At 36.0% G+C, this 22,258-nt stretch overlaps 3 protein-coding genes across 7 annotated transcripts; 1 reads left to right on the top strand and 2 right to left on the bottom strand.

The window, feature by feature from the left end:
- The first annotated feature begins 6,651 nt into the window (after nucleotides 1–6,651).
- LOC110787316 (transcription factor MYB64-like) lies at nucleotides 6,652–9,091 on the top strand. The gene is made up of 3 exons (XM_021991929.2): nucleotides 6,652–7,203; nucleotides 7,503–7,629; nucleotides 8,191–9,091. Exons 1-3 carry the CDS (start codon nucleotides 6,737–6,739, stop codon nucleotides 8,878–8,880), a joined length of 1,284 nt encoding a protein of 427 aa, XP_021847621.2. The 5' UTR covers nucleotides 6,652–6,736; the 3' UTR covers nucleotides 8,881–9,091.
- Nucleotides 9,092–9,922: 831 nt separating this feature from the next.
- Nucleotides 9,923–13,703, bottom strand: LOC110787277 (nuclear transcription factor Y subunit C-1). 2 transcript variants are annotated; one of them, XM_021991869.2, is made up of 2 exons: nucleotides 12,812–13,703; nucleotides 9,923–10,180 (listed from the first exon to the last, which is right to left on the bottom strand). In XM_021991869.2, the coding sequence occupies exons 1-2, from the start codon at nucleotides 13,579–13,581 to the stop codon at nucleotides 10,177–10,179; spliced, it is 774 nt and encodes a 257-aa protein (XP_021847561.1). In that variant the 5' UTR covers nucleotides 13,582–13,703; the 3' UTR covers nucleotides 9,923–10,176. The 2 variants fall into 2 exon arrangements, with proteins under 2 accessions (XP_021847561.1, XP_056684546.1); XM_056828568.1 differs by lacking the exon at nucleotides 9,923–10,180 and adding an exon at nucleotides 11,258–11,400.
- A 423-nt stretch (nucleotides 13,704–14,126) lies between these two features.
- LOC110787276 (uncharacterized) lies at nucleotides 14,127–19,554 on the bottom strand. 4 transcript variants are annotated; one of them, XR_008921059.1, is made up of 5 exons: nucleotides 19,345–19,533; nucleotides 17,297–18,145; nucleotides 15,062–16,837; nucleotides 14,751–14,873; nucleotides 14,127–14,655 (listed from the first exon to the last, which is right to left on the bottom strand). XR_008921059.1 is itself a non-coding variant. In XM_021991867.2 (3 exons), the coding sequence occupies exons 2-3, from the start codon at nucleotides 18,027–18,029 to the stop codon at nucleotides 15,330–15,332; spliced, it is 2,241 nt and encodes a 746-aa protein (XP_021847559.1). In that variant the 5' UTR covers nucleotides 18,030–18,145; nucleotides 19,345–19,554; the 3' UTR covers nucleotides 14,933–15,329. The 4 variants fall into 4 exon arrangements, 2 of the variants coding, with proteins under 2 accessions (XP_021847559.1, XP_056684545.1); XR_002533059.2 differs by having other exon boundaries at nucleotides 14,127–14,873; XM_021991867.2 differs by lacking the exons at nucleotides 14,127–14,655; nucleotides 14,751–14,873 and having other exon boundaries at nucleotides 14,933–16,837; nucleotides 19,345–19,554.
- Between the last annotated feature and the right edge of the window lie 2,704 nt (nucleotides 19,555–22,258).

Here is a 22,258-nt window from a genome sequence, read left to right as displayed (position 1 = left end):
ATGTATTGTAAAAATAATGTTAATTATACTATTTAAATCATCTCCTCGCATTTATTTATATATAGTTTTAACTATCATTTACAGTAAACAACTTATGACTCCAATATAATTAGAGTCCGTTATATAGGAAAATGTTTGGTTGACCCTAAGGGTTGACAACCCCTAAGATACATATAACATAAAATAATATATAAGCATAATTAATTGGAGAGATAAAGTGTTGTATGTAAAGTTTCAATACGTTTGTAACCAATCAAAATTCAATATTGAAAGGGTTACCAACCCTTAGGGTTACTCTATCATTGTCCGTTATACGAATGTAGAGGTCTAATTGTTGCAATAATCTAGCAGCTACTCCCTCCGTCTCTTTTTGTTTTTTACGTTTTCCTTTTTGGGTATTTCAAAATTTTCTTTACATTTCTTTTTATATTATCACATAAATAACTTATATTCTATCAAAATTTGTGTCCAATTATTATTTTAACCAATTAAATTCATTGGTCATTTAATCTCTCACACTTTTCCATTGGGACATTAAATTTTTTTCATTTCCCAATATCAGAATTTTGATAAAAGTGAAAACATTATAAATAAACGTAATTTATCTTGTTTGAATAAAAAAATTGAGGAATCTCGATGCAAATTAACTATTCGTTAAAACGGATGAAAAATACAAAACATAAAAAACAAAAAGAGACGGAGGGAGTACTATGTAGAGGTCTAATGGTCCACATAAGTAAACTCGTAGAACTAATTAGTTTATTCCCGATGCTAGTGTTTCAATTTTATGGGACACTTTTTTCCCTTCTTTCTTAGGGCAATTGAACCATCTCAAATATATCTATCTATACTAATATATTAAAAGGCGTTTTGAAGAACGTATACGTGTCACGTAGACCTCTCCTTATTACGCCACGTCACCACTAATTAGCACCATGACACGTCATTACAAAAAAAAACATCTAATAAGGATCGAACACCAAACCTCTTTGTTAAAAGTTACACTTCTTACCATCTTAACCAACTAGATCTGATGTAATATCTTTCCATATAAGCCTATGTAGACACCTACTTTTGTCCCCATTCCCGAAAGGGAAAGGTTCGATGATGAAAGCATAAAATCTCCACTTGACAACGCATCTCCTATAAAATAAACGGATCTCAATTCCCCTTTTCATTTCACCCGAAACCTGCTATTTATGGAAACCTGCTAAAAATAGTAACTGCCGTAAAAGGTAGCTTCTAAAAGTGGCAAATCATAAAGGATAGAAACCTGTCAGAATTAGGTGTTGCATGCCAACATAAATCCTAAATGAGATAGAAAACTGCGAGAATCCTATTCCTAATAGGATTCGGAAATAAGAGTTACGTATTAATTAAAATCCTAACGAGCCTAGAGTTCGTAACGGCCCCAGACGCATTCCGTCATAAAATTGATACGCGCTAAAAGACTCGATTAAATCTCAAACTCTACGGATTTCGGGAATCCGAATCTGACTAAAGAAAACAGCCTAGACCCTATTTTCAACGCCTGGCTCTGGGCGCCGAAATCTTCGGCGCCCAGGCCTGGGCGCTGAAAATACCTGGGTACGTGTTTTTTCCTAATTCTTTGTGGATTAGAACTCTGCAATTCTATCTTTCCACGAACTCTTCCCTATAAATAGACCCCTAAATTCGACGTGAAAGGAACACACAACAACACATAATTATGTTCTGAGTATTGACTCCAACCCTTAGCCTAAGCCTCACGCTGCGAAACTGTTCACGCGTTCTGTCGCAATCGATCCATAAATCGAACAGAACGTATCTTGTCTCATAATTGAGATTCGTTAAATAAAAAGGAGAAATAGCAAAGTCAAAGTGGTTAGTTTTCTGAGAACCGTGACGCACCTCTCAAGGGTGCGTCGTAATGTGTCCCTTTTCGATGATTTAACTGCTTTCCTCGCCCTTTTTATGAACTGTTAAACTAACTAAATCTGATTGTTCTATCACGCCTAACAAATATAATATTTTTGGGAAATTGGATTATCATGCTAGGTCCCTTAATGCTATGTAAATCAGATAATCGCGATCGATCTAGTATTATATGTTGCATATTGCTAAAATCAACTCAGATTAGTTTAATAGTTAACGCATGTCCCTTCAATTATTTATGCTGAGCTAGTAAGGATATCCTGCCTCTGGAGTTATCGACGAGCGAAGTACTCCTCTCGGTAGTTACAGTCCCCCGAACCCTCAATCTCTACCTTGCGGGTGTATGTTGAGAGATCCCCACACCAGGGATCACAAGGGAACCTACGGCCGTCGTGGTCAAACATAATTGCACTCCCTTTATGTCACGATAACCGGGTTTTGTCAGCTTTTCTCATTGTCGTTAAAAACTGAATGGCGACTCCTATATTACTTGTCAATTGGGTGTATACTCACAGGGAATCCAATTACACTTGATTGAATAAAAAGAATCGTCACACCCACGAGGGACGAGGTCACGCATTAGCCTCGTGCTTTTTCGACCCCGTCACAGCCTATATATTCTTTTTACAATAAACAAATACATTAAATAAAAGTGAATGCCAAAAAAGGAATGATTACTTAATTCATAAATGTATAATTATTACTTTGAAGAAAAAGATCCAACTTTGTTTATATTTTTGGATGTGGGGTTTAATCGGGGAGGTTGTTGATCGGCCATTAATCTTATGTCACCACCGTAATTTGAAGATGACACCATCTCTATGTGCACATATTTAAAAGAAAACCAGAAAAAAGTTAAAATCCGGGGCAACGCCCGGGTTACATACTAGTTTTAATTATTATTTTAGGTTTTATAGGCTCTAATATTATTACTTCATTATTTTTCTTATGTAACACCATGTTTGAATATAATTGACCACAAAATGGTTTGATGAGTAATATATAAAAGTATTTTTTTGATGGGAAATAAAAGTACGATTTTTTCATGAAATTCCAATGAGGTTTCACGAAACGCACCAAATACACCTGCGTGTTTCAAATCACATAATATACCCATGTTGTTTAAAAAATACACCAAATGCCCTTAAATATCCTTAATGACTAACGGCCGTTTACTCCGTTAGTATTAACCTCTAATTGACTCTAATTAACTCTAGCTAACAAATAACCTAATCACAATTCAAATCACAAAATCTAGCATAAACTAATAAAAAACTATGAACAACCAATTAAAGAGAGAATTAAAGAATAAAAGAGAGTTATATCATTAATAATTGAATTTGAAGCCAAAAATTGAAGAACAATAAATCTGAAAATTGAAGAACAAAACCCATAAAATTGAAGAAGAGGATATGAAATTTTGAGAGTTTAATTCCTATAATCGAAAATCTAAACTACAAAATTGAATTTAAGTGGCTCTAATCTCTCTCTAATCTACCTAAATTATGTTGTTTTCGTCCTTTGTTGCTGCTGCTATTCTATGCTCACGAAGAACTTAGCTCCAAAATCTAAAATAGGAAAATTAACGAAAATCAAAATCTAAAAACATAAAACAAATGTTGTTGCGGTATTCTCTATCTCCTCTAATCGCAGTTGATCCCTCGAACCAAAAAGAAGAACATAAATGTTGAAGAACGAATTCGTGAACGAAATCTGCAAAAAAAATAAATGAAATTCTAGCTCTGTATTCTCTTCTAATTGTTGCTCTATCCTCTATAACTAATCGCAGCTACCCTCTATGCTCTCTACTCTATCTATTTTTATTCTCCGTCTTTCGAATCCAACCCCCCGAATTCGCAAAAAAATCAGCCTAGAAATAGGGGCAGCACCGTGTTCATGTGTAGCGGCACGAAATTGATACTGGTGCTCGGCTCTGCAACATCAATTTGCAAACAATAGCATTTTCAAATGAAGCTTCGGTGGGGCTACAGGCGCGCTGATTCTGGTGTGGGCTGCGATTCAATTTACTTAACTGAATTCATCAATTTCCTCTTCAATGTTGCATTACCATTCGCCGTTTTCATCTTCAATTTCATCTTCAACTTACTTGACTGAATTCATCAATTTCATCTTCAATTTTGCATTACCCAGTACCGCCGCCGCAGTATCATCATCACCATTCGTCATTGTCTTAAACTTCCCCTTCTTCATCAAACTTCAATTCACGATTTCAATTCACTCGAAAAAATGGGTTCGAATATTTGGGGTTTGAATTAGCAATTGATGTTTGATGAATATGGTTTGAAGAAGGGAAATTTGTGGTTGGATTCACCATTTTGATACCCAGAAAAAGGAGACATGAGATTGAGAGGAGAGAGGGGAATTAGAGTTAATTAGGATTAATTAGGCTAATCAATAGTTAATTAGGGTTAAATTAGGATCAGTTAGATTAATTAAGAGTTAATGTTAACGGAGTTAGACTTCCGTTAAATCTATGGATATTTGGTGTAGCACCAAAAGTTTAAATAGGGATATATTATTTGATTTGAAACGCGCAGATGTATTTGGTGCGTTTCGTGACCTCAGGGGCATTTCATGAAAAAACCGATAAAAGTATAATTGATGATAAGTTAGACCAGTAATACAAAAATCATCGATTAGTCGCAAGTATTATCTTTCGGTCTCTCTTCTCTTGTACTTCCTTCGTCCCTTAATACTCGCACCGCTTTCCTTTTTGAGTCATCCCTTAATACTTGCACAACTTCTATAAATGGAAATTTTTAGCAATATTATATTACTCACTTACCTACTAACACACGTACACCCCTAGAAAAAATCATTTAAAAATTCACAACCTCCCACTCACCACTCCCCATTCCTTACACATTTCCCACTAACTATATTAAAAAAAATACTCCACTATCAACCAACACCCATTAAATTATTAAGTCAATTCAAGTGTCTTAAATTCCGCATCGGCCAAACCGGTGCGAGTATTAAGGGACGGAGGGAGTACATACTTTGTACTACGTGGTATTGTATTAAAGGTTTATGTGATAACGTAAACACTATTGCATTGATCAATCGATATTTCTTTGATTTTCAAGTGTGAGTTTACAAGTGTAAAACTTGATAGACACTTTTAATGAGAGGCCAAAGTTGCATTTGAGTTAGGCTCTGTTCTGTTTCACCTTATTTTCACTTATTTCAGGAAAAATAAGTTCAGATAAGATACGTTCAGGAAAAATAAGGGTTGGCAAAGTACAATTTATAACTAAAATAAGTTTTGATAAGTTCAGATAAGTTCAGTTAAGTTCAGATAAGTTCAGATAAGATAAGTTCAGGAAACAAAAGTGGAAATCAGGTGAATAGAACACAACCTAATTAAAACCTTTTAAGAAACTAGTTTTTAAGCCCGGTCGATGCACCAGGTTACTACATTAATAACATTTGCATTTACTCTTTTTTTCCGCAATGATAACATGAAACGTGTCATATCTTAGTGGTAAAGACTTCATTGCTTAAACTCAAGGTTGGTGGTTCAAACCTTATGGAAACTATATTTGACATAATAACTAGTATTTGGACTTGGGCAATGCCCCTCGGGTTACTACATTTGCATTTATTTATTTTTATTTTCGCAATGATAACATAAAACATGTCATGTCTTAGTGGTAAAAGCTTTATTGTTTAAACATAAAGTTTGGGGTTCAAACTTTAAGCAAACCTTCACATTTTTTTTCTTGTATGTGAAAATCGCGTAGAATGAATGACTAATAAGCAGAGCGCCTGTACTATTTTTTACGATTTTTTTTTGGTTCTACTACAAGGAGTTCCCAACGCCTTCGGTGAGTGGACTAATCTCCCACGGGAGTTTGCATGGGTACCCTCGAAGGGCAACATCCCTCCCAGTTGAGGTTTTTTCCATACCCAAGGCTCCAACCCGAGATCTTGTTTAAAGAGCAAGAGACTCTTAACCACTCATGCCAAACTCAATTGGTATTGTTATTATCATGGTCGGCTGTTAACTGAAATTGGAAAAATATCATGGTTACCTTAAATGAAATAAATTATAAGAGTGAGGCATAGCTTAGTTGGTTAAAGCTTTCATCCTCATCTCTTGAGTGACTTTTTTTTATAACAAATCCGGAGTGCTTTTTATCAGAATAAGGAATGAGTTTATTTATATTAAAAAACATACATTGTCTATGCCAAGAGTAAATATCAATAAAATACAAATGTAACATTATAAATAAATAAAAACCTCATTTGTATAAAAACTAATTTTCAGTACGTAGTATTTTGTATATGAGTCTAATTTTTTTATTCCCCTCAGCTCGGTCCGTTTTATAAACTTCTTTTACTATTCGTTTTTGTATAAACTTCTTTTACTATTCGTTTAGACTCGTTCCTTAAATAATTTTTCGCAAATTAATTTTGATTGTCCCTAATTTGTTTTCTAGTATGCCATAAATTGTCCAAAATTGATGGCAATTAAAATAACCAATTAATTACAACCCCATTTATTTCTACATATATTTTTTTCTTACAAGGAAGATGAGGAGTTACAACAAAGTAATTTAAATTTAAATAAAAATCAGCAACCATTAGGTTCTCTTTAAAATCAACGACTATAGTCAACTAAGCATACTACAAGCCTTAAGATAAGCTTTTCCTATCTCATTTCATCACTTTCTCTCTTTAATTTTGCACCCTAATTACTCCATTCCGTACATTCCCATTTAACATAATAATAATTTCTCTCATTTCTCTTTCTTTTTCTCAAACCTTACAAAAAAACAACATATTTTTTTTTATCACCATGGTTATGGAAGAAGATGAAATTAGCAATAATTCTTATCTAAATTTGCTAGAAAATCCAAACCCTTCCCTCTACACATTCACCCCTCCAAAAATTCCATCAACATCCATTGATAGGTTTTTACTCGGTGGCGATTTTACTCGAAGTAAATCGGAAACAAACATTATCCCTACTACTAATGTACCATCATTAGATCATTCTTACCTAAGAAATTTTATGTCATCGTCGTCTAATAATTATTATGATAATAATAATCCTTGTCATTTTTACGGTGTTGGGGATAATAGAATTGGCGGTATCATGCATGGTAATATGAACATTGTAAATGAGTCGTACGTAGAAGAAGTCGAATCTCGTAATAGTGAAGTAAGCCATGAAGCACAATCTTTCGTGTCTAAGGGTTGGAAATATAGACGAAACAAAGGAAATGCTTGTGTCAAAGGTCAATGGACTACCGAGGAAGATAGGTAATTCTTTATTGTTCTTTCTTAATTTATTTTATTTCCAAGAAATTTAGTCTTTATTTTGTTTTAATTAGAAAAAAGGTGTTCTTGTCTTTATTTTTGTTTTGTCATAAAAAAGGTATTTGTTAAAGAAATGAAATGGTTTGGTTTCTCGATTTTGTTTTGGTTATATTTACCAATGAAGGCTTCTCACTTTCCCATTTATGATTTCGTTAAGCTAATTTTCTTAAAATATTTGTATGTTAAAGAAATTAAGTGTTTGCATGTGATGTTAATTTTTGTCTTAATGTTTTCTAATGAAGTCGTCTCAAGAGCTTGGTGGAAAAACACGGAGAACGAAAATGGGCTTTAATCGCGAAGAAGATGGTAGGCAGGGCAGGGAAGCAGTGTCGTGAAAGATGGCATAATCATTTGCGAGACAATATCAAGGTATTATAATTTTTGATGAATTCATCAAAATATTAATTGTTTCTTCAAGTAATTTTAATTTATTTTTTAAAAACTTTTGCACCTTAAAGTAATCTTTGTGATTATTCTACTACTATTAATATTTGGCTTCTTGTTTAACACATGAATAACGATTGTGGTAAATGAATCTTATTTGCACTTGGAGTAGATTTTTAGTATCTAAACAAAATATGCTATGACATGTTTGAAGCAAAACATTTCTTGCCATACACACCTTAAGCTTGTCGCCTTGTCACCTTTATCATTTTATATCTAATAAATAAAATAAAGACAATATGATGGATTTAATTCGTCGGACCAAGTATAAGTTAAACAAAAAATAGAAATGACTATGTGAAAAAAGAGTTAACTAGTCGATCTGACCGGTGTTCCGACTTTCTACTGTGGAAAATTAATTACTCTAATAGTCATGGTAAACGTTTTATCATAATATTGGGCAATTTTGTTAGTATTTATGGAAAAAAAGAACAAATTAAGGCGAAATTTAACTTGTTTTATAATTTTCTTTGAATTAAATATCAGAAAGATGCATGGGATGAAGAAGAAGAAAGGATATTGGTGGCGGCTCATAAGGAATACGGCAATCGATGGGCAGAAATCGCTAAAAAAATTCCCGGAAGAACCGAAAATTCAATAAAAAACCATTGGAATGCCACGAAAAGGAAGCAAAATTCAAAGAAAAAGACCAGTAACAAGAACAAGGTTGAACATGATGCTAAAAATGAACCATCTATTTTACAAGATTACATAAATAACCAACATTTACGTAACACCACCACAACCACAACCACAACCACCTTGCCCAACACCAGCATTACCCCCTCAACCTCGCTTAGCTCGGAAAGCTCCTACACCCATATTTTTCAAGATGTATCAAACGAGTCTTGTTCTCTGTTGAGCATACTAGACGATCGTAGTGATCATGAGACGTTGATGTTGATGGAAAATCAATCTCAGTCTCATGAGAATTCATCAAATACGGATCATTTGATGATGATGGCGGCACTACAACAAGGTACTTCTAACAACTTTATAAGCTCTGATACATTAATATGTGGTTTGTTGAATGGAGATATGTCTCAGCTAATTGCACCGAATGATGATGATGATATGATGAATAATTATTTGGCGGGAAATGTGATTAATTCTACTCAGCAAAGGAAGGACATGGACCTTTATGAGATGATAGTTTCTCTCAATTATCACAAATGAATAATTATTGTGTTTCTATTTGCCACAATTTGACTAGTAGTAAGATATTGGATTATTAACTTTTGTTTCTACTTTTATTAATTATTTGTTTTTCCTTAAAACGGTATTGGTATACTCATTACCCAACTACTAGTCGATGGTTATATTATTTTGATGTATACCATATATATTACCAGTAGTGCCAATGTGTTAGAATTCAAAATTTCTTTACTTGAGTTGTATACCATTTGATATTAAATATTTGGCTCATCTGAGGCTTTTGAGGACTTTTCTAATATGAAGTACTACGTAGGTTTTAGTTAGAATGATTATGTTTCTATCAATCCAATGCTTACTAGTAGTTTAGCTAATGAAAAAACCCTCTACCCGAGCGGTAGTGAATGGATGAACTCCTATTTCTCACCGATGATCGAATAGTTGCCCCATGTTTTACAGCTAGTGTTTTGTTGTATGATTTTATAGATATTGTGCCACCACTCGCTTTAAAACCTAAAGTACATCAAGTCCCACAAAACATATACAATTTCATGGTCAGGCTCCCTTGAGTCCGTTGTGCTTGCGCACACAAGCGTCCCGATCGACCCCATCCCTCACTCTTGTCGTCAATAGCCAAGAGTGCTCCTTTGGAATCAAACACTTGTTCGTACCCTACGAACCCCAAGACACCCATTTGGTACAAGGCTCGCGCCCTTGCCGCCCAATAGGTAAGAGTGCGGCACACGAAACCATTGTCAAAAACTCAGACAGTGACACGGGGCCTGGCCATGCTTCGTTTGCGGTTAATGTGCCGATAGTTATTTCCGGAGCAATGTAAACTAGTCAAAAGTGTGTAAAAAATGGCGTCTAATACGATTTTAATTAATGAGTTATCTATTGTAAGAAATCAACCAAAAATACACAAGAACACGTTGAAGTTGATTATGTTTCCCCATATATGCGCCTTTTCTGTTTTTCTAACAAAGCTTATTTGACAATTAAAGGGGAGGTGGCAAATTGGCAATGGTGCGAGGTCAGTTCTCCCTGCAGCTAACATAATACGGAGTAAGCGATGCTAAGAATGCACTGCAAATACAATAATCATTTAGAGTTTTGACTGCCACTGAACAAGATTTAATGTTTCTAGCAGTTCTGAAGTCATTACATTAGCAATTATATGCAAATTAATTAATAATTAATAATACCAGGGTGAACTGTGCTCTAGGAGTTCATAAGCATGCCCAAACCTGTACGGAGATCAGCACGCCTCATCACCCTACATACAACCCCCACTGGTAGACATATCGGCGAATGAATTGATTAGCTGCAATAACACAAAAATGTTGTATAAATAACTCAGCTTTTTATTAAGGAATAAATCAGACAGACCTGTAGAAAGGAATATGAAAAATCAAAAAAACAAAATTCAAGAAGCAGATCAAGCTCTTCATCACTAATCAGGTGACTTGGTACTTCAACATTACATTAAACCAACTAATGAATATACAGATTCATCAAAAACCAGATCACCCAGCAGTAAAGGGAGCATTCTATATTTCGAAACAAGTTGCCATATTTACTAATATAGATATTACTTGTGATACTTCTACAAGGGAATGAAGAAAGCAACAGCATCGCTCAGGCAGTAGTAGAAGACAATCATGCAACATGGAAATGAAAATCCATCGCATTAGTCCTTTTTCTGTGTCAGACAATAATTCAGATACAGAAAACAAGCTCCAAAACCTCGAACAAGTTCATGGGAAACTAGTCAATACTACAACAAAAACTTAATTGTCGTTTGATCAGCACAGCTGCAACAGTTGATATGTAACCAAAGATAATGCCCAAGAACTCAACTGTTGTTTCACAGTAGTTTAAACAAGCATCAATAAAAAAACTTAAAGGGCATGAGCTCTGTAATTGTGGAATTGGTGTCTCTACTACCTAAGCTACCTCATTTCCTACAATGTTAGAGGGCATGATCTTCCACGCATAGCATTATAACTCAACTGAAAACCAAAATGGACGAAATGGGTCATGAAATCATGAATGCCTTTTAAGACTTGTTTGGGGTGTGGCTTCGACTTTTGACAGTGTTAAGATGCCTATTCCTGTCAGCGGAATTAGGGAAGTTTTAGGTAATACAGCAGAATGTATTCTTCACAAAAGCACAACATAATACCACACCAAAGCTCATTTATATTCTCTCTTTCTTCAGCATTCTTAACCTCCTTGTGCTCAGTTAAGTTTTACTTAAATGAGTTTGATTCATGTTCCTAAGCCTCAGTGTTAAGCTCTCGCCTGGAATTACAGTGTCTAACTATGCACATGCTAGAATAGAAAATAAAGAAACTTTCACAAACAATGAACAACTGGAATGTAGTATAGTTATGAATACTACCAGCTTCAGGACGAGACTTTGAATTGTTTCTTCTCCAATGTTTTAGAAAGCTATCCAATTCAAATATTATGTTTCTAAGTGTTCAGCTCAACAGCTGAAACTTGTGTCCATATTACCAGTCCTTGAGCTCTTCAGAAAACCTGAGTCACAAAAGAAAAGATGTAACCGATTTTTCTAAAGCTGTGACAACTTGCAATTACTCCATCAAGCCCCATAGAAGAGGAATCCTCCATCTCTCCTATGTTAATCGGACTGTTAACTTAAGTAACCTCAATTATCCGTGTTAGATCCTTGACACTTTGGCAGGAAATGAAAACATCTACAATTTGTTTTAGACCAAATAATAGAAAATTTTCACAGTTCTGTTACAAGGGCACGTACTCATGTCTAAATATGAGTTATCAAGTGCCAATGTTTTATCTCTCCATAGTGGTTTTCGTTCTTGCTTAAGCACCATCGTTGCCAGCCTACTACTAACACTCCAAGACCCTGTTTAATCCTCCATTCCTCCTCCTCTCTGGGGGGGCGGGGCACTAATGAATTTAGACATTGCCGAGGTCAATGGTATCAGCCCTCATCTTCTTTCAGAAAATTTCACCACTGGTTAGCCCTAAATAAAATCAGAAGTATACAACTACTACATTCCATTGTTTGTCAATACATGGACCTAAGTAGAGACTAGCATGATTACTTGCCAAAATTTTCACTGGCAAAGGATAACATGGCAGCATAAATCAGAGTTTTTTTAAATGTAAAACTCAATGCTATATCCATCATTTCCATCCTTGGAGTAGATGGATTCTTTTATTGGGAATGATACAAATATCAAAACAATTAAGAATTCAACTTTTCAGAAACATCATGTAAGGCTGTAAAGCGTGTAATTTGCCCTCATTTTATCACACGAGCAAAGCATAGACAAGAGGTGCTCAATAACCTCAAATACATCACAACCAAAATAAAACTGCTTGTTTAATTAAACACTCAGCAATAAAGCTTGTTACGAGAGTGGGGAATTGAGAAATCAATATAAGAAACATCTCCCATCTTAAAGCAACAGCTTATTCCGAGTGTTGGAATAGACCAATTAAGAACAACAACAACAATATTCTAGAAACCTGTCGTGTTAAACAGAATCATTTGTAGTAGTGTACAACCTCATCAGTCATAGCAAGAAACCATTAAAACTATACGAAGTAGTTGAGATTTTCAATCAAGCATTGGCTCATTCATTGGCTGCATGCTTCTGAGTTTGTACGGAGTGCGTACGGAGCATATAATAATAGTAATAGTACATGCCTATTCATGCCCCCTCCACCTAAAAGCTCTTCCACCAATCAGCAACTACAAATCATTACATCAATGACTCACCTAATTAAAAAACTCATATTACTACTACCAAGAAATTCATTTAATATTCAAAACAACCCAGAATAAAAAATGATAATGGAGACATTCCATGTAAACATGAAATGTTTCCTCAATTCAATCGGATCCAAACACAAAAACACTTGAATCATAATTCATAAAACAGGAAATTGAAAAAATTACCTCTGGCCATCAAGATTACCCTGGCCACTATTCCCCCCACCAGCACTAGTACCACTCACATACGACCCATCATCCCCAGTAGCCGCATGTCCACTCTGCCACACACTCTGCCAAGCAGACGATGGCGGAGGCTGTGGCGCTGCAACCCCATACATCCCCACATCCATCGCCGGCCTCCCAATCATAACCCCCGTCGGCGCCGGCTGTCCCATAGGCGGATAATAATACGGCACCCCACTGGCTGTCGGTCCCACTCCTACACCCGGTGGCCCCACCACCCCAGTAGGCCCTACCATCCCACCCATCCCCCCTAACCCAACAGCGCACCCCTCATCCTTGATCTCATCTCTCGGCACAATATCCACTAGGAAATCAAAGATATCGGTGCGCGTAATCGCCGCTGCGATGTCATTCTTCTGCAACGTACGCCGCTTGTTCTCCTCCGCGTGCAGCCACGATCGGATGGTGAGCTCAAGGATGAAAAGCTCGCAGGCTTTAGCGAAGAGGATGGGCGCTTCGGCGGAGATCATGCGCACGTCTTCGTCAGCCTTCATGATCTTCTTAATGCGGGCTAAAGGGAGTGAATGATTCTTGAAATCGTTGGCGGTTTCAATCTCTTGGCGTTGGAAGGACCAGAACAAATTCAGCTGTTGTTGTTGTTGTTGGAGGAGGTGGTGATATGGACCTGGTTGCGGTGGGTACCCGGTGGTTGAAGGTGGTTGTTGTGGTGGAGGAGGTGGTTGGGATGGTGGCGGGGTTTGTTGTTCCATTTTTCCCGGTGAGTTGGTCTGAAGAGGAGAGAGAAAGAGAGGGATAAGGTAGAGAGAGTGTAGTACAGATTTCTGTAAGATATGGGAATGTGTTGGGTGTGGGATTTGGGAAGAGGGAAAGGTCGCTTTTCCTTTTTTTTAATAAAAATAAAAAATGTTTTGGATTATTTTAATTTTTAAATTATTTGTTTAATGGGTTTGGGGGTGTGATGTGGATGGTATTAGCCAATCAGGGAGTTCGGTTGGATAGGTACTTCGGTTACTATTTTATTCTATGAATAAAATATAATTATTGAAGAGGAGTTGGCATTGGTGGACCATTGACCAATTGTTTTTGTTTTTTTTTTTTTTTTCTGTTTTTATGTTGGCTTCTAATCTTCTACTCTATCCAAGTAAAAAATTGGTTTGGCAAAACTAGACTTGGATCGAACTTCCTAATTATATGTGATTTCTTGCTATAAACACACTGCAAATAATTTTCACTCAAAAACGTCAATAAATGTCACATAAAAAGTATAAAAGTTATTTAATAGGTTGAATAGTGATTAGTACGAATCAATTATGGTATTAGCACGTCAATCAGATAGAGATTAATGACATAATATGTTATATTTTTTGTTTTTGATAAAACATAATATGTTATATGATAATTAGCAAATTGACTATCTTTTACAAAATTTTGTGTATGAAAAGTATGGTACATGAAAGATTACGGGAATGAATTTTCAGTTGGGACCGAGAGAGGCATGTGTCGCGCGGAAAAAAATTTATGTTCCTAAAGCTTGTAACTCATCATTCATGGTGATTGTAAGTAGTTCTTCTTGCTTTCTTTCCTGATAAAAATATATATATACAGTGTACTTCCTCCAATTCCTTCAAAATGCAACAGTTGTTCAGAAACTATCTTCATATTTCATTTGCTCAACCTCTACTGGAAAAACCGCAGCAGGTCGACGTGTAACGGCGTGCCTACACAAAGCCGGTTACCACTGTCCACCAACCAAAGGAGTTTATATGAGACCGCTTCAGCAGGCATAACATTTGTAGTTTATCCTGAATATAATACTCAGAAGCCTGAAGCACAAATGAACAATTACAGGCTTTCAAGAAATAATTTAAGCAATACATAAACGAAATTGTACAGGCTACAGCACCAGCCACAGACTTACCATAGTAAGTATGATCAAACAATAGTTGATAAATATGACTGAGATCTCAAATAGGAAAAGGAATTCAGAGAAAGATCCAGGAGTTTTTTTTCCCTCCCTTGCTGTTTGCTATAAAATATGAAACTGATCAAAACAAAATGGCAAATATAAATCAGAAAAGTCTGCAATTTGCAAAATGAATGTTTGCAAAGGTAGCATCATCAGTGACGAACTACCAGAGTAAAGATGTAAAGAATTGCTTTCATGGCCAGCTCCCAAAAGTTAGTATTCTGAAACTAAATTAGAAGGTTGGACTTTTCAAGTTTCTGTACCTATAAGAACAAAAAAAGACCTGTTTGCCTGTGGTAACTGAAGCTGTACACTACACAAAAGATCCCCCATACCAAAAAAAAATGATTATGCGATTGGTTCCCTCGAGCAAAACCTGAAGAAAGGAGACCAGCTACTGCATGAAACATCCCATGATACCTCTAACGTCTTTCAAATCTTCAGCACTCGCAAAAAAAATTCCCCATACCATTTTATGTTCAAATAAATTACGATAAATCAGTATGATGTTCCTGTTTCTTTTCATGATCTCTATCCAACTGAAGCACCCACCTCAAAACTTGTCCCCTCTCCTATCTTCTGTGCTTCACTTGTTGCAATGTTACTCCAACTTGCTTCTGTCATATCAGATACACCATCTCTTGCAGCTTTCTCAGTATTTTCCGCTTTAACTTCTGTTGTCATCACCTCAAGTAGTTCGACTGGGGTAGCAGCAGGGTCAAGCTCCCAGCAACCCTTGGGGGCAGTAGCAGATTCTTCACCAGTAAGCAAGAATGAAGGAACTTGATGGGAAAATCTGAACATTTCTTCCCTTGGAATTACCCTGACTTGTTCCTGATCCATTTGTTTGCGGAACACAGTCTTGAAACCAGTAACCTTCACCAGGGGAATGACAGTTGCTCCTTTCTCCTCGTTGTAATCATCAAGGACCTCCACCATGTCATATTGGTGCACTACCTCATCCGGGGTATGCTCGTCCCACTCAGAGGACCAATTCCTGTATAAAGCCCATATATCTCCCTTACTTGGATATATTCGGATGGCCCCTCTTGCTCCTTTCGTCCATTTCACTCTATGTGAGAAGGAATTCACACTTTTGTTGATTTCATGCCTACCTACTCTAAAATCTCCATTCGTTTTGTAGAACCCACACCCAACCCAGTTTATGGACCCGAACTCAGAGGTGCTTTTAGAGTTTAGCCAACTGATGCGCATCTTAAATGGCTTCTTCGAGATCACACTATGAACCATGGCATAGTACCGGGGCATACCATCTTCATTGTCATAAGCTGCCCATACTTGATTGTCACCAAAAGACTTTTCAGTTCGGTCGTTGTCAAAATCATGGAAATCCGCATCTGGAACAGTCATAGACAATGGTACATGCTCGGTTACCTCGGAGTCAGGTTCATTGGAGGATGAATCGGTCTTGAGTTTTATATCTGGGTGCTTGACTTGTGCACATGCTTCAGGCTTGCTTCCAACGGTTCTTACTACAGAATTTGGCTGAGTTTTAGAACTAGATAATTTCGTCTTTTCTTTTTCTCTCAAACCACCCTCTGTGTTTGAAGCCTTCAGCTTGCCATCCATGTTCTTATATTCTTCCAGTTTTTTGCAAATTTCAGTCTTTGCTTTTGCCATCAACATATATCGAGTCTCAAGTAGTGTCAATTCTCTTGAGATAGCTGGAAATCTAGTCCCAAAAAAAGATACCCTCTCTGTTTCAGTAATACCATTCTGAAATCCATTTGAAACCCCAATGCTAGAAGCTGCATTTCCCCTCAACTGCCATTCGGTCTTTGCAATTCCACTGTCATTCACCTTATGTTCACTTGCACGTCTTCTTCTTTTAGGCTTCTGACCGTTCACCGTAGAGCCTGCTCCATTAGCTTCCCCGACATTACCCTTGAAGGTATTACTTTTGCTCTTCATTACAGCCTCCAAGGTAGCACTGGCTTGTGAATTTTCATGCATTCTCTTCGTACCATTCATGGCTTGCGCAGCTGAGGAAGCTGCAGCAGGCATGCTTCCTGCATTTCCTGAAGTATGTTCACAATTACAACATTACTTTTTGGCTCAATTTAGGCTAAGAAGAGAAAAACAAAATCTACAGTACTAGTGATCACATTTAAGCATTCTGATAAAAGTAAGGAAAACGCTAATTTTATCCAGAAACAGAACACCTTAAACTCAACTAACCAATACTTCACATGTTCTCATTCAGTACCTATTTGTAAACTGAAGCAGACTCCTCAAATTGCATGGGTAAGGCTAAATAGTCTCTTCAAAATTCTACCAATAAAAGTCAGTACTTTTAAACACCTTTACATGCCCAAGGTGAGATCTAGAGAACCAGGTAATGGTATAAACACATAGTATGGTGATGTACTAATGTTATGATGCAAACAAAAATACAACATTCAGACAGCTCCTGGGCTTTATACATTTGATTTTTATGCATTTAAAAAAGATGAAGCAGAGCAGAATCATATTCATACCTGAGGCAACGGGGTATTGGGGCAATCGAGCAGCTTGTGGTGGATTAGCATTTGTCTCCGGAGGTGGGATTTGTATTGCCTGAAAAGCCTCCTTGCAGTTGTAGCATTCAAGCTTTTTGTTGAGGTAGACAAGCACATACTCAAATTGCATTTTGCAAGTGGTACACATAGTCCAGAATGTATTACGTTGTGGTGGACGTACTAAATTTATTAAATGGGGATTCGGGGCATTCTGACTCTTCATGTTAAAATTACCATTGTTGACAGAACGACGAATACTGTTCTTGCCAACTGGTTTTGAAGGCTTCTTTGGTATGACTTTCTCAAACACCTTCTTTACGCATCTCTTTTGGTCATATGTTGTTCTCCTGCCTTTGTCAGACAATAAACTCCAAGCTTCAGAAAGAATTTTGAATGCTCCCTCTGCACCAACAGATTTGTTTTTGTCAGGGTGAAGAGTAAGGGCAAGTTTCCTGTACATTTTCTTCACTGTTTCATCATCACTTGATGGATCAACACCAAGTACTCCATACCAATCAACTTCTCCATTAATTTTTCGCTCAGCAGAGAGGTAAATATTTAGAGTTGCCAGCATTGGTTGAAGGCCCTCTAGTCCAGGAAACAAGTTAAGAGCCTTCAATGCAAATTTCCTTGCTCCCATTAAATCCTTCTCCACAAACTTCTTCTCAGCAAGTTCTTTAGCCTTACCAGCCTCATCTTTGTTACATTCCATTTCTACAAAGGATTTCTCGTATCAAGTATACTGTTAAACCTCAGAACCAAATGTCTTGAGTCTGCTTTCGCTCTTTTGTGAAAGATCACTAAGTGCCTTCTACCACAGACAAGTTCCTGCATGAAATATCAAAGTTGAAAAACTGACAACTAAATAAGATAAGCCATCGCTGACCTCTCTATTGCGTCAACTAGTCACAAACATGATTATAAGCATGAAACACAATGTTCCTCTCAAAAAGGGTTTAATATCAAAAGCTCTTAAAGTCAAGAGTGCTAAAACCAACCGACAGCATCCAGTAAAACAGGCATATACAGAGTAGATTAAGGACTGCATATCAAAACATTTACACTCCAATTGACCCCATTGCTACCACGCCCTTAACGTCCTTGTTACTAGCATCCAAGTGTAATCATGTTTAAGTTGAAAGAAAAACAAGTTCGGGCACACCAAATATCTAAAATTACATGTGAAATTAGGGGATGGTTACTGAATCAACAAACTGGTCCTATATCCTATGCAGCTTCTTGTTCTGGCCTATTTGATAGGTTCTCTTCGTCCATAGATTGCCAAAATATCATACAATAATCTATTTACCTCCTTTCGAGTTGGTATCTCAGAAATAGAACGGACTTGGAAACACATGAACAGTTATGGTATGGTAACAAAATGAAGAAATAACAAAATTCACAAAAACTTATTTAAAGAGCAATAGATACAGTTGTGGCCACAAACAAACATCATGATGAATATGGGTAAGAATTCTAAGAAAATAATGATCCAAGCTATAATCTCCCAGTCCAACAAACGATTTTTAGCTCCCGATGGGATCGCCCCAAAAAATTCACAGCTTTTCCCTCGACGATTCTTTCTACCGACTAGCTCCTCATCTCAAACCTCCAATCCTCTTTTACCAGATCAGAAGACTAAAAACAAGTAATCCCACATTCCTACGAACGTAATTTTGGTCTTAAATTGCAAAATTCGTAAACACAAACAGCAGAAATTTCACCTTTACATCGGCAAAAAAATGCGACTACGACATCTTACAGTAACTTAGCTCAAATCAAACTGCGAAAACCCCAAATTTTGAAAAAACCCGTTTGCTACAGATCTATCAAGGTTGAAATCCCAGTAAAAGGTCATACTAATTTCAAGCAATTATTCAGCTAATTTAGCAGAAACAGTAAGCAAAATTTGACTAACATTCAAGTTCACTAACCAATCAAACCCTAATCACATTTTAAAGATGAAATGGAACAGTAACAAATCAAATAAAAAAAAAAATTGGAAATAGAAAATTGCGATAACTTACCCATATTTTGGAATTTTGATCATGAATATAAAATTCCCATTTTTCTTCAAATTATGTTGATGAAGATTTTTTTTTTCACCCTGAAATTATGACTTCTGATAAAATACAGAAACCCTAAAGAAATTATTTACACAAATAATACCCAAAAATTAAAAACAAAAAAAAAGGACTCGTGAGTTTTCCTTGTATTTAAAGGTATTTTGTTAGGCTATAACCTAAACATTAGTTTTTCTTAGATGGGTTAAAACCCTAACCATGGTTCAATTTTAACTCGGGTTAATAAATATTGCACATGTCAAGTTGGCTAAAAATGTACAAAATATTACTTAGGAATTTTCTCAATCACAATTTTTTTTCCTAATCAATGGTAATTATAAAAGTAATATTTTTTTCCCTAGTTTTGAAAGTTAAAAGTGGCCCGATATTTAGTACGAAATAATATTTTATCATCTTTACTTAATTTTTACTTAGTGAAATTAATTTCTTTTGGCAAAAAGTATTTTTAAACTACATCATTACTATATTTGTTTACTATTCTACAACATCACTAACTTTTATTACTTCCTCCGTTAATTTGTACTCGCAACGTTTGTCACTTTCACGCATACCAATGCATAACTTTGATCATTAATATATTTAATTCTCTTTAAGCAAAAAGTTAATATTTTGACAATAACATTAAGACAAATCTAACAAGATCCCACGTGACTATGTTTTACCTTACATATAAATCACCAACAATGATCAAAGTATACTACGTGAATAATGTAGAAATCACAAACGTAGCGAGTATTAAAAATCGGATGAAGTATTTTACAACATCACTAACTTAACTTGCTTTTCAGTATCGGCCTCTCATTTAAAAGGTTATGGCAAGAATTGATTCTTGGACTGCAAAACTGTTGACTTATGATGGCCGTCTACAACTCATTAAATCAGTGTTAAATAGTCTGCAAACCTACTGGTTCCAGGTATTTATTATCCCTGAAAAGGTCCTTAAAGTGATTCAATCTGCTTGTAGATCATATCTTTGGACCGCTAGTTCAGGTCTGTCCAAGAGGGCCTTGGTTGTGTGGGAAATACTTTGTCTTCCAAAACATGCATGTGGCTAGAACATTTTTTACATGAACAGGTGGAACCAAGATACCATATACAAAGTTGTTGTGGAATGTGGTGAAGAAAAAAGACAGGATGTGGATTAAGTGGATCCATACCTATTATGTGACGTCCAAGAATGTCTTGCAGATGGATGTGCCTAAGCAAGCCTCCTGGATGGTGAGGAAGATAATGGATACATGCAGAAGTTATCTTCATGCACCTGAAGGAACTACATTACTTTAAAGTTCTACTTTTTCCATCAGGAATGCCTATAATGTGATTCGAGGAACCAATACTCGTGTGCCTTGGAGGAAGCTTATATGCAACAATCATGCCCCTCCTAAATGTCTTTTCATTGGTTGGCTAGCACTCCATGGACGACTAGCTACATGTGATAGGTTAAGTAAATTCGGTGAAAGCATAGACCATTTGTTTTTCAAATGCAATTTCTCTGCTGCAGTTTGGAATCAAGTTTTGACATGGCTTGGATTTTTTAGAAGAGTTGATACATGGTATGAAAAAATTCAGTTTGCTAATCATTATATCAAGAGTAATTCTTCAAAGCATCAAGTGTATCGTATGACTATGATGACTTCTGTTTATATGGTACGGAGGGAACGAAATATGAGGAAGTTCCAGAAATTGTTCTCAAGATATAAACAACATATATAGGCAGATTTTGTTTGAGTTTCGTACGGTGTTTATGTGTAAAAAACCTCCAGAATGTGGAGTATAGTTTTACTTGACTGAGATGCTGTCTAGGGAGCCCCCAGAAGGGATATTAGTGACAGCTTGTGTTCCCATGGAGAGTTTTAGCTTATTTGGCTTTTTAGCTTGTGCTCACTTTGGTTAATAATATCAAATATTTACCAAAAAAGAAGGTGAAAATTACATAACTTAGTAGATAACTAATTCCGTCTCAATTGTAACATAACATTCGGCAAAAATGCATGTATAAGTTCATTGTTATATACTTCTACTAGATTAGGTCTCGTGCACACACAAATTTTCTAAAATTATTTAGCTATTTTTCTAATATATTTGACTGAAATATTTCTCTCCCATAAGTTACCGCATAATTAATAAATCTTAAACATTACTCGTTTAACCATCTTGCAATTTCAGTCCGATTACATATTGCATATTTTATAAGCTTAATATGCTAATTAGACCAAAATATTTGATATATTAATATGCTAATTTGACCAAAATATTAAGTAAATATATTTTTCATTATTAACATATTAATTTGACTAAAATATTGCCAAAAAATAACCAATATTTACGTGACATCTATTGTTTCCATAAACACTTATTCCCTTTTCTATACATAAATAGTTAATAAAAATGATAGAAAATTTAAACAATAAATAAAGTAAAGAAGTTTTTAGGAATTTTTTTTGGGGGGGGAAATTTTGCACCGGAAAGTTGGGTTATCTTTTTTTTTTGGCTTAAAGAGAAAATAGTTGTTTTAGGGATTATTTTAATAAGTGAAGAAGTAGGATCGACCGATCATCACCGATCCTGGACAATCTAACCGATGTTGCATCAATCTAAGTGAAAAGTAGGATCGTCCGATCATATTCCGATCCCACTGATCCTATGCGATTCTACCGATCCTGCTACTATCCCACCATCCCTGCGATTTTGTTTGTGATCTAGATCGTTTTGCAAAAATTGGATCGTAGGATCTCACGATTTTAACAACAATGCAAATGACTAAACTAACCCGAAAGCTCAATTAGTCGCTAATTAAACAAATTAAATAGATCAAAGTGTTGGATGAAGGCCTTATACGAACCTCTTCCATATGCGC

Source organism: Spinacia oleracea, chromosome 5, assembly GCF_020520425.1.
Source record: "Spinacia oleracea cultivar Varoflay chromosome 5, BTI_SOV_V1, whole genome shotgun sequence".
NCBI classification, from domain to species: domain Eukaryota; kingdom Viridiplantae; phylum Streptophyta; class Magnoliopsida; order Caryophyllales; family Amaranthaceae; genus Spinacia; species Spinacia oleracea.
Note: the sequence above shows the minus strand (reverse complement) of the source record. Positions and strands in the feature narration are given on the sequence as shown.

Excerpts from the sequence above, each read along its gene's own strand:
- LOC110787316 (XM_021991929.2), top strand. The coding sequence starts at position 6,737 with ATGGTTATGGAAGAAGATGAAATTAGCAATAATTCTTATCTAAATTTG. Across the intron at positions 7,204-7,502 it reads TGGACTACCGAGGAAGATAG|TCGTCTCAAGAGCTTGGTGG; the intron begins GTAATTCTTTAT and ends TTTCTAATGAAG. Across the intron at positions 7,630-8,190 it reads ATTTGCGAGACAATATCAAG|AAAGATGCATGGGATGAAGA; the intron begins GTATTATAATTT and ends ATTAAATATCAG.
- LOC110787277 (XM_056828568.1), bottom strand. The coding sequence starts at position 13,581 with ATGGAACAACAAACCCCGCCACCATCCCAACCACCTCCTCCACCACAA. Across the intron at positions 11,401-12,811 it reads GGTAATCTTGATGGCCAGAG|GTTTTCTGAAGAGCTCAAGG; the intron begins GTAATTTTTTCA and ends TTTGTGACTCAG.
- LOC110787276 (XM_021991867.2), bottom strand. The coding sequence starts at position 18,029 with ATGGAATGTAACAAAGATGAGGCTGGTAAGGCTAAAGAACTTGCTGAG. Across the intron at positions 16,838-17,296 it reads CCAATACCCCGTTGCCTCAG|GAAATGCAGGAAGCATGCCT; the intron begins GTATGAATATGA and ends AACATACTTCAG.